This window comes from Notothenia rossii (assembly GCF_949606895.1).
Source record: "Notothenia rossii genome assembly, chromosome: 8".
In the NCBI taxonomy this organism is placed as follows: domain Eukaryota; kingdom Metazoa; phylum Chordata; class Actinopteri; order Perciformes; family Nototheniidae; genus Notothenia; species Notothenia rossii.
The window spans coordinates 66,861,541-66,875,533 of NC_136906.1; the positions used below are offsets into that span (position 1 = coordinate 66,861,541).

At 41.2% G+C, this 13,993-nt stretch overlaps 1 protein-coding gene across 6 annotated transcripts in view; it reads right to left on the minus strand.

The window, feature by feature from the left end:
* ppp1r13bb (protein phosphatase 1, regulatory subunit 13Bb) overlaps nucleotides 1-13,993 on the minus strand; it is a 32,106-nt gene that overhangs the window by 8,563 nt on the left and 9,550 nt on the right. For 2 of the 6 annotated variants that reach the window (XM_079645964.1, XM_079645961.1), the window contains exons 4-11: nucleotides 12,566-12,685; nucleotides 11,097-11,167; nucleotides 6,422-6,523; nucleotides 5,020-5,194; nucleotides 4,353-4,552; nucleotides 3,651-3,791; nucleotides 2,658-2,850; nucleotides 2,062-2,190 (exon numbers count right to left, since the gene is read on the minus strand). In XM_079645964.1, the coding sequence (XP_079502090.1) occupies nucleotides 2,062-2,190; nucleotides 2,658-2,850; nucleotides 3,651-3,791; nucleotides 4,353-4,552; nucleotides 5,020-5,194; nucleotides 6,422-6,523; nucleotides 11,097-11,167; nucleotides 12,566-12,685 (1,131 nt within the window). Of the gene's footprint in view, nucleotides 1-2,061; nucleotides 2,191-2,657; nucleotides 2,851-3,626; nucleotides 3,792-4,352; nucleotides 4,553-5,019; nucleotides 5,195-6,421; nucleotides 6,524-11,096; nucleotides 11,168-12,565; nucleotides 12,686-13,993 lie in introns of all 6 variants that reach the window. The other 4 variants (XM_079645960.1, XM_079645959.1, XM_079645963.1 and 1 more) reach the window with 2 other exon arrangements.

Genomic DNA, 13,993 nt, shown 5'->3' on the forward strand with positions numbered 1-13,993 from the left:
TTTCTGGCAAAAAGGATTATCAACTACCCTCCCTTCTTCTGAGAGGTACATTCCTCAAGAAGGCCGAACACAACATATTTCAAGAAAGGCTTTCGGTCAATAGGAAACACATCCTGAGCCTTCACAGCAATGATGGTAATGAATTCATCTACATTAGTGGGTTGCTTATCTGGACGTGTTTTTAGTGTCTGGATTTAGTTCCATTTGTTAAATGACAACTAAAGGAAAGGACTGCTTGTACCGTTTATCTCCAAGAATAAACGTATATCTTGAAAAATATATATATAGGCAGGGTAAAGAAGATGCAAGGATAGGTTGAAAAGAAGTGGGATGGAAATTGGAAGACGAAACAAAAGCAATATTTGTGGGACAATTCTACAGGAATGTGGTTGTATGGAAATGACAATAACCAACTAGTTACAGACCCAAAATGTCTAAAAAGCAGAATATGGCTTTTCAGATTTCCAAGATGCTTTTGAGTAACTATGGTTACTCCGAATAAACAAAAAATAAAGATTGAGAAAGCGGCCCTACCTACAATCAAGAGTGCGAAAGGAAACAGCTTGATCTGGGTCTTTGCATTCTATCATGAGTTGTTCATTGACTTTGATGATGTACAAGTTAATTTCCCTCGACATGTTAAGTGTTTGACAACGAGAAGAGATTCTCACAGCTCAGTTGTTGTGAAGATGTGATGTGGATGTTAAGGTTAGGCAGTCTGGGGGATGTTATGAAACTAAAACAAAGCCCAAATATCTGCTCTGAATGTGTGACTATACGAGGCACAGCGCTCACTGAACCTTCTCAGAAGTGTACCGAAAACACTCACAGGGATCAGCGGTGACACTTTCCTCATACGAGGCATGATGTCAGCTACGATTAGTGGCCGTCCAATTTCTGCAGATGGCAGCAAAGTGTTTCAAGATGGCTCCCCACCGCTTTGACGTCATTAGCCCGATCCACAGAGGAAACACTCAAATGTCAACATGTGCTCTCTTCAGTTCACTAAAACTGGCTGAATGCTGCTCTGGCAGGAGAGCTTGATGCTGCCAAACCAATGTGCTTCCATCAGCCTGCCATTGTTGGCGTTAAGCTGGTACAGATGCTCATCTCCTTCAGATTCCACAGCTGTGCAACTTTAATTTGTCTGCCAGAGAAAATCAGCTGCATTACAGTAAAGTGAATCTGAAGGGCTGTACATCATTTCCAAACATGTTTTGAAGCTCTGACGTCATACGTCGTTATGTCATCACCCCAAAAAATGATTCCATTAACAAAATCCTCAAATTGAATAATATCTTTATTCAAATTAAATAAAAGCCTTTGTTGTTTTAATCAAATCAACTTGTATTTAATTAATATTAATTATCAATGCCTCCCTTTGTGCGTGCCGAAAGGAATAGCAATCGCTTTTTTTTTACTGTTGTCAAGTGACCAAAAACCAGCCAATATTGATTGAAGCAGAATATTGTTACATTTTGATTGGAAATATTAGGAGCAATCAATTATATACAATCTAAATGTACAAACTAGGGATGCCAGAAACTGACCATGATCAAATTCGAAAATCGGACAGCCCTGGCGAATATTAATCGATTATTCGCCGCTTGAATCGAATTTTAAAAATAATTTTCGATTATGGAGACTGTAACGAATATTCAAAAAATCGAATAATCGCTGGTATCCCGATTACAAACGCTGAGAATCGATGCATGTTAATCTGTGTTTGCGACAAAACTGGCCTCATCAAAATGAATAGACTTTCAAAATGAAAGTGCTGCTTGAAATTCAGATGTTGGTCTAAAATGTGATGAACATTATGAATTAAGCTTTAAAATCTGGCACAGCCATATTTTTATGTTGAGTATGAAAACGCTAGTTGGTGACTTAAGTGTGGGGCGCTCAAGGTGTGACTGGGCAAACTGACTATATTTAAAAGATGACGATGGTGTAAAATCTCCGGTGCATGCAGAGGGTCTCGTGCTACAATGGACAGAGAAGGTTCAGGAGGTGACCCCCCCCCCCCCCCACCACCCTGCTTATGCAGCACTGAGCACTCACGGGACGTGCCGTCAGAGCCCGTGGAGGCTCGGGGGCCCGACTGTGATTCCTGAAGGGACGGGGGTACCGGGTCCACAACGATGTCTAAATCAGACACTTTCCAAGGACCAGGAGGCTTTCGCACACCGTCTGCCCCAGGAAAGAGTTGACCCCACCCCCAATGAATAAACAGAGACATGACAGAGAAAAGACAAGACAGACAGAGGAGGAGAGAAAAGAAATCACACCACAGGAAGAGAGGCACGTTAGAGAGGAAGGAAAAGGAAGTCACAGAAATCAAGTGCAGGCGGAGAATTAACAAAGAAGTCAGGTCGGAAGGAAATTAACAGTTTGGGCCCAGCAGGGAATTTCAGTCACAAGGTTTCCATGCAAGACGTGTTAAATGTGTAGTAAGACTTCAAACTCTCTCCTCTGGTTTGTCTCACTGACTAAGTCCCTGCTTTCTTCATGAGGAAAAAGGAATAGAAATACTGTATCTTCAATTAAAAAATGTGGCCTAAAGAAAGTGTATCACTTCGTATCCACTGCTACAGTGGTTGTTTGGGCATTTGGGGGAAAAACGCCTTGCAATTGTAGTTTCATTTGCTTCCACCAACCTGACTTGGTGCGGCCGTGGTTGGCTTGGTTATTGACGCCCAGAGTCTGAGGCTTGAGGGGATCGGGGGGGATGTTGTAGCCTCCTTCCTGTCGGCCCGGGACAGGCACCTGGATGTACGGCCCCACGGCAGCGACGCGGCCCAGAGTACCAGCAGCCGGCTGAGGGGAGGGGGGCCCGTTGGCTCTGTTCAGCTGTAAGAGAGATAGAAAAGATTCAAATATGATGACGGGGAAAACAATCAACATGTAGAAGGAGATATAAGAGAAAGAGAAAAGCTCTTAATGGTTTGGGACCGGCCTACATTGCTGACTTGTCCTTTTAATAATCCCTCACAAGCTCTCAGATCTTCTTCTGCTGGGTTTTTAATGTACGGAGTTATACGCACATGAAAATAAGCAGCAAAGCTTCTTTATGCTAGGATCCAAGATTATTGAACAACCCAGCAAGAGCTATGAGACATGCAAGCTGTGAGCTCTATCAAATGAAAATCAAAACACATTTAATTTGTCTAAATTTGGCTGTAATTTGAATGTGTGTTTTCAATGTTGTATTATTCTTTATTTTGTATTTATATATTAAATAATCTTTGCAAATGTCTATGTCCATTTCCTCTTGTTTATACGTTTTGAATGTCTTTATCATTTTGAGCTACATCTCTTGTAAGAAAAGACTTGAAATGTTATTATAATTATTTTGCTGATTATTATTATATAATGATAATATATTCAATACAATATACGGAAGCTTCTTAGTCAGTTTTCATTCAATAATGGCTTATACAATGTCTTTACGTTTAACAAGTGACATGTAATGTAATGTTTCCGTGAAGACTTGCAAAAGCTTAAAGAAATACAATTTGGTAAACATCTGATGTTCTGCCTTCTCACTGGGACAGGCGTTTGTCAGAAGCATTTGAACAAAGAAAAGAGTCTTAAGGAGGAGAGGTGTTGAGCGCTCTTAGTCTTACAGGAAGGTTTTCTTTTTGACGTGCCTCAGCTTTTTTCTTGTAGAGACGTTCCCGCAGCTCGCTGATACGTTTGTCCATGAGCGTCACCTCCATGTTGCGTTTGTTCAGGATATCCTTCTGCTGCTTCAGCTTGCTGTTCTGCTCCTGGTTCAACTTGTTCCGGATCTGTGGGTGATAAATGCAGACGCAAACACACATACAGATTCATTAGAACACATTTATACTGGAGATATCGCAGTAAAAACCATTCACTTGGATTTATTTAACTTATTCTGTTGCTGCCTTGAAACGCGACATTCCTTACAGAGATTATTAAAAGTCAATTGTATCTCTTTTTTTTCTAAAATGTTTTTATTTGGAATTGTTTTTATACAACAATACAAAAATGAAAGAATGAAAGATTAAAAAAAAAAACATGCTTCATCTGTATAACATATATAATGCAAGGCAATCATTAAAACAAAATTATGCATAAAAGAAAAGACCTAACATCACTGTAGTTATTCATGAAGTAGTCTGAGACATTGCTTACAGCTTAAAAGGGGGTTCAATCAAATGTGCTGGTGATTCATATTTGTTGTGTTGATGTAAGAGCAGTTCAAACAGACCAGTTACATTTGGGGGGGAGGAATGAACACGACACAAGGGTTAAGTGGTGTATGAATAGACACCTGGTATGAGCAGCAGCACAAACTTTGTTCAACTTATTTCTAAAAAAAACGGTACCTGAAGCTCCTGGTACAGTTTGCGGAGCTCGAGGGCTGCAGCGCCGCTGACTTGGCCCCCCAGAGCGGTCTGAATGCCGTTGAGCTTCCCCCTCCTCAGGTCCTCCAGCTGCAGGCTGAGCTGCTCCACCCTCAGCACCGCAGACTGAAGCTCCCCTTGCTTCTCCTGGAACAGGCCGCTGACCTGCTCTATCTCTGCCGCTGGAGGAGAGGAAGGAAGAAAAGACACATCAGCTCGTTCTACATGTTGGGGGACTCCTTCAAAGTGAAAGGTAATGTTTATTCTCATATCTGGGTGCGATTAGGCTTTCTCTTGAGAGAGAATGTCTGAGCTCTGAGCATACATCACAATATTATTATACTAATATTATTAGCCATAAATGTGTACATACTCACATAAAGCAAGCTGTGTCCTCTACTCTGTACTGTAATTGTCTAACAAACTGTTTAGTTCTAATTATAAAAAAAAAACGAATTTAGCCTGAATAATTGCTTTATTCTAATTAAAGACTTGAGGATTTTTGTGGTGAAAAGTGAAAACAGACATTTAAAGCTTGGTTAAAAAAGATCAATAGAATCTGAGCAAGGAAAGAGAAATCCCCTTAGTTACAGCCCTTACTGTTTAAAACAAAGTTAGTTCATTTGTAAAAGGTTGATAGTATACATACTCAGGTTGCCATTGATGACCTTGCTGTAGTCCACCTGGCCTCTCATTGCCCGGATCTTCTTGAGCTTTGCCTCCTGGTTCTCCACGCGATCCTTCAGCTTCTGCAGCTTCTCGCTCTCTGAAACGGTTTGCTGCTGACGCCGCTCCTGCTGCTTCAGGTAGCGCAGACGTTGCTCCTTCAGAGGACAAGACGCACGTTATTATGGGCAATAAATGATGTCGAAATGCATCCAACAGTAAAAGAAACAAACAGCTAGGCGCCACCCTAAAGCTTGGCAGATATCTGTGTGGCAGACACACCCTGAAAGTGGGCTAAATCTTTCTACTGGAAGTGAAATGCTGCCGTGTCAAAACTGTCAGAAGGCTGAAGAAAGGGTCCGGTGACTTCATCTCTCCACCCAACTGAGAACTGCTCCAGTTAGGGTCTTAAAATAGGAAATGACAGGCCCAGGTTTCCAAATGACTGCAGGGCTTCATGAGGGGCCTACTTTTCAGATACCCCAACAATAGATGAATACGTCTTGCTATCTGCGGTCTACAGTGGGCTTCATCTCGCATGACTAATGTCGACTGATCTGCACTCCACGAGCACCGTGGTGAGACTTATCGCCTGGTAGACTCTGGTGGTGTGGAGGTATTCATGCCATTAAAAAGGTACAATTGCCTTTCTAAAACTGGTCTGAGAAAGGTAGTATTCCTAAGGTTCAACAGCATGCATACAGCACATGCTTGACAAAACACTGCAATGTCTGTGCACGAGTTTCTTTAAAGACTGAACTATGAATTCTGACTAAATGGACAATCCTCCCACAATGATTCATACTGCCTCCCATCTCATTTGTTACACAACGGTTTGCCCCAGTTTCAGGTCACGACGGGACTCTGAGGATGAGAGTAGTGCAACAAGAGTCAATTTTCTCTCAAACAGACGGATTTGAGACTGTGCTCTGAACTTATGTGGCTTTGGACTAATGCTTAGCCTGTGTCCATGTCCCAGACTACATGACATAATATCAGACTGACCTGCACCTTTACTGCGTTACACAACATGTGAAAGATACCTTGGCTATGATTGGTCCAGCTTAATGTAGTCTGCCATGTTTCACAGCCAGCTTACTAATAGAACATTTGCAACATCAGAAACCTTTTTAAAAGTCAAAAATAAAGTGTAGCCTCGGGTTGCCAGATAGCTCAGTGGTTAGAGCTGGTGGCCCATAACGCTGCCTAGTAAGCTCGAACGAACATTCAGGCAATGTCCTCCCCCGTTCAAAAATATATATCTCAAATAAAGGCCATCTCTAGCCCAAAAAATGAAAAAAAAGACTAATTAAAAAAAACATGAGAACTTAACTTTTACACTTAAGGAGTGGACAATTTAAATTAGATTATTGTCTGGCAGGTACCTTTGCGACTAGCATCTGCTGCTGAGCCTCGATTTGCTGCTGCTGCCGTGTGGCCATCTCCTGCAGCTCCGACAGCGTGAGCTCCACACGCTGATTCCCCACCTACACACACACACACACACACACACACACACACACACACACACACACACACACACACACACACACACACACACACACACACACACACACACACACACACACACACACACACACACACACACACACACACACACACACACACACACACACACACACACACACACACACACACACACACACACACACACACACACACACACACACACACACACACACACACACACACACACACACACACACACACACACACACACACACACACACACGAAAAAGTCATTACCACACTGAACCTAAGCAGGGTGGTCCTGATGTTTTCAACCGAGCCACGTAGACTGATTATACATACGAATTTAAACAGAAAGGGCTACTGCTTCGCTTCTTTTAAACCCCAATACACGTTTTTATATTCAAGAGGAGAAAGAATATTAAATAAATAAATATATATACACGATTCTCGCTCTAGCCAAAACATCATCATTTAGTAGTTTGGTTAAAGTTAAATCCGGGAATAGTTTGATTTCAGAATGAATAATACCTTATACATAGAAATGATGCCTTGAAGATCTGTAACGTAAGATCCCATGCAGTGCCATGTTTCATGATGTCATTTATTTACCAACTCACAAACACATTTTTTATATAATTGCAAGATGTATGCAGGAAAATATATTCTCCATTCAAAGTTATACGAGCTAAAAACATTACATAACCATTAAGAAACAGGATAGACAAAAAGAAGCCATTTGCAGAAATGTTTTTTAAAAGATGCCCGTTTCATCAGCCGGAGACTCAGCTTCTTCCTCCACAACAAAGCTCCAGCAAATCTCAAGGATGAGACCTTAGCTATAATGAGACTCCGTTAGTCAGCTAGCCAGCAGAGATAACAGTTAAAACAGGCTTTAACAGGAATAAAAAAAGGTTCACCTTCATAAACATAAAGATCCTCTTCCCGAGGGTGGAACCAGCCTCCATGTGTTGTTCCAGAGCTCACAGAATAAAGGAAACTGGAGATCACTTTCAATTCTGTTCTTCACCAAACTCTCCGTCTCCACAATTGTTCTAAAACTAAAAGTAGTTTCTACCATCAACACACTGGCACACTACTCTGGATAAAACAGCATACGGAGTGAGAGTCCTCTCAACTGCAAGCGGTTTGAAAAGCTGAAGCGCTCCGAGACTTTGCCTTTAGGAAAGTGTGTTGAAAGAGGGAGGAGGCGAGGCTGTGAAAGTCATGCTTTCTGTTTTTCAGATCAAAAAAATCTATAATACTGGTTCAGATAAATTGCTTTTGTTAAGACGTGAAGAGATTTAGAGTAGAGCAGATAGAGGAAGGATGACGACATGAAAGAAAATGAGATAATAAAGGGAAATAAACACGCAAAAGTATAAAAAAAAATCCTGTTCTCACTGCTGATTAGAAGAGGCAGACATGTTTGTGACTCATCTTGTCTGAATAAAACATGCTTTTTTGGGGGAATAATTTGACTTTAGTACTCATGCGTTATCTCATCTCCTTGGACACGGACAGTGCATTAGCTTCGCCCGTGTGGCTCACGCAGTGTTTTCCTACCTGTCTGGGAAGCCTCGGAGGGGGGGGGGTGACTCAACCGAGGTGGAGATGGGGAGAGCGGGGGAAGCCACTGGCACACACATGCAGCCACGCTCAGATGCACTCAGGCAACACTGCATCAGTGACAATTCACCCGAGGGAGAAACACACACACTCGCCCTCAGACAGTGATGAAGAGGGAGCCGGAGAAACACCCGCCTGAGCAGAAACCAGCCTCACTGAGGGCAGACCACGCTACCCACGCCAACAACAGCTCAGATCTGTACGGGTCCGAAATGGAGAGCAATCCATGATTATGGCTAAAATAATCATGTTAATAAAATAATCCAAAAGGATACCAAATAAAATAAAAAAAACAGTTACTCATGATGACTATCACTGTCATGAATTGATCAAGAGAATAATTTCAGCAACTACTTTGAAATTAGATAATCTTCAGATTCATGTCTCAGATGGTCATTTGAATGCCTTTATTTATTTTTTTACGAAATTATGATCTGCATTTTTAACTAGTATCCCACTTTCTATAGACCAAAACATTGATGGTTTAGTCAGAATAAATCTCTGCAGATTAAGAGTTAATACAAATAATCTTTATCTTTTTGACATGGGCAAATATAGAGCTGCGACTAGGGGTGGGCGATATGACGATATAAATCGTCGTGACGATATTAGGTCTCCACGATATGCTTTTTCAGAGATATCGTATCTATCGTGATAAAATAAAAATAAAAAATTGAATCTTTTTTTTTTGAATTATTCTTTTTTTTTTAAATAAACTATAAAAAAAGAAAACTGATGTGAAAGACATGCTCTAAAGCTGTCTAGTCAGGATTCAGACAGTTTGCACTTTATTTATTGTCTTGTTTGATTCTGTTGGCTTATATTTTATTTGATCAATAAGGTATTTATATAGTTTTTCCCTTCAGTTATGCTAAAGTCTTTTATTGCACTTCAAGTCTAAAGTTTACATTTTAATTGTATGGCACTGACTTTTCCTCATTGATGTTTTATGTTTTACTTAGTTATGTTTTACCCTCCTTTTCATGTTTATTGATGTTCACTGCTCGTGCTACCTCAGAACGTTCATTTTTATACTGAGAAACTGTGCCTTGAAGCCATAAATTTCAGAAATAAAACCAGCTTGAAATGCTATTTTGGTCTGTTACTCCTTTTTGTTTTAGTTTCTGTTACCTTGTAGGTGGTTGTTCTGTTAAGTAACTTGAAAAATAACCATAATAACCGACATGAAAAAATATATCGTGATATATATCGTCTATCGTGATACTGCTTGAAAAATATCGTGATAATATATTTTTCAATATCGTCCACCCCTAGCTGCGACTATCTTCATTATTGATTCCCATGTGGATTATTTGATCAAGTATTCAATGGATGTAGATCGAAGTGAAAACAAGTCATTTCTCTCGTCAATGTCTTTCCAATTGGGGGTTAGTTGGACCAAAAGTCTAACACCCAAAGGTATTCAGTAAACCATCAGAAATGCAGCACATTTTGACATTTGAGGAGCTTGAACAAGAGAATATCTGCTTGAAAAATGTAGGATCAATTAGTAAATAGTATACTGGCAATCAGCAGGCATCATCAACTATGGAAGGTATATTTGTGATACGTAGATATATTGAAAATGTGTGTGGTTGTTGTCGCGTTCCCTTGAGGGGTCTCTGCTCTTTACGAGGCAGCGTCCCTCTCAGAGGATGATCGGAGAGAGAGAGAGAGAGAGAGAGAGAGAGAGAGAGACCCTGGGTTTGGGCAGCAGTCCGTGGAAAGCCAAAGCAATGATCCTCTTAGGGCCCGTTACATCATCCAGCGGGCTGACTGATATAATCCTTTAAATCTGATATTAGGGAAGAAACTCGGACACGACTGAGCCTCGGCACTTAGACGGTTAAGCAGAGAAGCTGATATTGCTGAACAAACTGTAGTAATAAAATCCACGTTTTTTTAGATGTCATGCTATAGTGTGGAAATGTAAAGGTTAGTTAAACAAGACGGTCGCTTTGAGATTTGATCAACCGCATATATCTGGGTCCATAACAAATGTATGATGCTTCCTCGAAACAGAGTTTAAAGTTGTGGGCTTTCAGGATATTAAGAGGAATTCATTCTAGGGGCTTTTGTGCTACAGGATTTCTTCAAGATACAAAAACAACTTCTCCATATCCTGCGTCGCTGGATTCTTCCCTTCACCCTTAAGGTTGAATTAGTTACGGTTCCTTGATCGCAACACTTTCCTTTTTGTGAAATCTGGGACAGACCGTCAAGAGAGAGAAAAGGATGCCACGCCAGAGGCTGCTCTTATCGGAGTCAGACACACGTCCTGAAGCTAGAGCTCAGCCTGCACAACAGTGGGTACACCTCCTGACAGGGAAACCGGGCCGTGTGCAAAACCAGCAGCTCCGTAACACCAGGGTCAGTGATGTTACTCTGAGACAAGCTTCATATCAGAATCATATGTTCAGAGACAGTGACTTCTCCATCAGACTGTAGACTGGAATTCTGCCATTATTGTGCTTTACAATTAAAACCCAGAAATGTTCAACCCAGTAAACAACCTGAAAGCATAGATAAAGATGTAAAAAGATATCACATCAGCTGAACTCACAGGAAGAACAATGAGCCTGAAAATGTACTTTCCAGTCTTTTAAAGTAAACAGTTCATCCTTTCCGTTATCTTTGATGAATACAACACAGTATGCAGGAGTTTTACAATGGCACTCAGAGCATGTCGAAATAACATGAACCAAAAGTAACATGACCTAGTAACCAGTGCTATCGTAAAAAGGCTAGGCTAACTAGCTTCCACACTCCATTTGTAAGATAAACTAACTGTGTGTTCTCATTTATTGAATGCAATAAAAAACAAATATGTAGAACCTTTTTTAAATCAGATTTTGGGAGGATTTGATAATGACATTTAATAAGGACCCAGAGTACATTTGTATTTTTAACATAATCTAGATGGTGCTTATTGAGTCTCACCCCATTCTCACTGTTCTTCTCTCCGCTGCTTCCACTTCTGCGACTCGTCTGATCCTGAGACTGCTGACTCCCTGCAAACAGAAACAGTCGCCATCACACACACACACAAACAAATGTGCACGCAGCCACAAACAAGTGCAGATTAAGAGGCAACAACCATTGTCAGGAATGGTTTGAAAATCCACTGACTTGATCGCTGATGACAGCGGCATTTAGAACTGGGACAAGCGCTGCTGACTAAAGCCGCACCGAGCACAAGCGTTTTTTTTAATAAAACAGATTTGATGGAGTAAATGATTTAAAACCTCACAGGAAGGTAGGGCTGAATGATTAATCGATTTTAAATCGAAATCGCGATTTGAAATGATGCGATTATCAAATCGCAAAGCCTGCGATTTTTTTTAACAATTTTTTTGTTTTGTTTTCTTGTGTGTCAGTCATCCACACCAATCAGAAGTGCTGTGCTCCACATGTACCAGCCATTGTTAACCAATCAGAAGTGGCCCATGATAGAAGGTGATAGACAGATTGATCCAATCACCTGCCAAGTCTTTTTGAAAGTGCCTGCCCTTTCCAAATGGCTTCCAATGGAGCTTTCCTAGATGGTTTGGTGAAACAAACCATCTGAGTCAGGTTAGTAATGCTCCATCACATGTTTCTATTACAGGGTGAATCTTAAACTGAAGCTTGACTTTAAAGCAACCCAACGGACGTTTCATGTAAGTTTAGTTCTTTCACTCGTAGCTCGGGCTGCGGGGGTGCTAGAGACGGGAGCACGTTGATGCGACCTTCCTAGCCGGAGATATGGCCGCATTTTACAATAAACTTCTGTTGGGTCGTTTAAAAACAAATATCGCAAATCGAATCGCAATATGTCAGAAAAATCGCAATTAGATTTTTTCCCAAAATCGTGTAGCCCTACAGGAAGGGATAGAAAACTAGCAACTTATGCTGCACTTCTAAAAAAGATCCTCAGATATTTTGAGGGTAACTCACTTTCTTAGTCAAGCTCCACACTTATATCAAATATGAATCGCATCTGGATCACGGCAGAGTGAGTTTGCTTCCCTGCCGCCTCTTGACTTTGAGTGTACTTCAACTCAATTCCAACATTTGAATAAATCCTACTCTAGCTCAGCTCCTGATCGTGTGCAGCACTTGTTTTAGCGATTGATTTTAAGCATGGGTGCTTTTTTATGTGGCTATACTCCAAAAACACAAAGGCAAAAAAGGTTCATGTCAATGCAGTGTGTGTGCGTGCAAAAATGTGGCACTGATTTATTCCTTTGACATGCCCCATCAAGTATTGATTACACTTTTTGAAAAAAGTCAATTTGATTGACACCACGACTAAAGCTGAGCAGCGAGCCGGAACCGCTGTCAGGGATTTTCTGGAAAACAAACCCCACCCTCCATTTTCCACATGGAGAGAAAACGTCCAGACAGAGCCGACACGATAACACACACACCTTGATCGCTGCTCTCTGTCGGTGAGTCTTCGTGCCGGAGGAAGAACTTGACTTCTTGTTTCCGAGGCCCCCATTTCTGCAGATGTTCATACATCATGTGTTCGAAGGGGATCGCTCGCTCTACAGAGACAGAACAGGAAAGAGTAGTTCAACACATTTGTTCCATGGAAACAGCTGTGTAAAAACAAAACACACCAGTACCACAAGTTATCTGAAGCACACTGAACACCTAGGTAAATATCTTGTTTGTTCAAAGTGTAAAAACAGCAATTGGTGATTTTAGAGGGAGTAATGCTGTTTCCACTGGCTTAAATAAGAGTGTTAGCCTTCCCTGTTCTAAAATGATTCCAATAATCTCAATATGGCATTATGGGATTAATTAGTCTACAACTATTATTCATTAAGCAAAAGAGCACACTTCCAAAATGTCAACGTGTTCCTTTTACCAGAAAAAGAAAATGTACACATGGCAAATAAAAAACATGATTCAAACATTATTTTGGGGTTGTTTCTGTCAAACTGGAGGTCTCTACGCGGGATTATATCCTGCCATACATTTGCAAAGACCATGTACTAGTGATACAATATTGCAGTATGTAATAACGAAAGAACCCACAACACAGGTGACACACTGAAAGCCAAAGCAAACCTGTCGTGGGAGTGGAGGGGTTCAACTACGATGATTGAAAAACGAATAAAAGTCTAAAACATTCAATAACAACAGAAAAAAGGATGACTTTAGGCGCACTATGCTGTAATCTCTCTGTATCTATCAGCATAGGGTTTGCTCAGATTTAAATCAAGTGATGAAATCCCTTTAACAATATCAAGAGGACAACGCTCTGTGGATAAAGAGAGACAAAGCAACATTGACAAAGACAGAGAGGTTTTAGGAGGGTCGGGCTGGGGGCAGACAGCTGCTTTGTCAGGCACCCGCCGAACATGATTGCATAACGCGGGTTGATAAAGCCCATGGCCGGGATGTTGTTTTCAGCTGGGGAGTGGCCCCTCAGCAAAAAATGCTGATAACACCGGGTGTGTCAGCAGGGCTGTGGGGATGGGAGCAGGTCGCTCGGGCCGACTGGAATCTGCTGTGACAGAGCTATGGACTGACCCAGCACGTAACCCTTTCCTGACCTACACATTGTACTTCAAGTATGATTTCAAAGTGTGTTAAAAGCACTTTTTTTCCTTATTGGAGGATGTGAGGTTGTCTAATGATTTCCCTCCTCCCAGGTAGGCCCTTCTCAGCACCTGATCTTTCTTTAATGAATCTTGTTTTTACATTAATGAAGAAGGCTAGAGGCTACTGCTCTATATAATTACATTCTTGCGCATGTAAGTGAAGTGCCAAGCTCGGGATAATGGAGTTCACCTTCATGCATTACTGGTTACAACCGGCTTTTCTTCCTTTTGAGCTTCCCATGA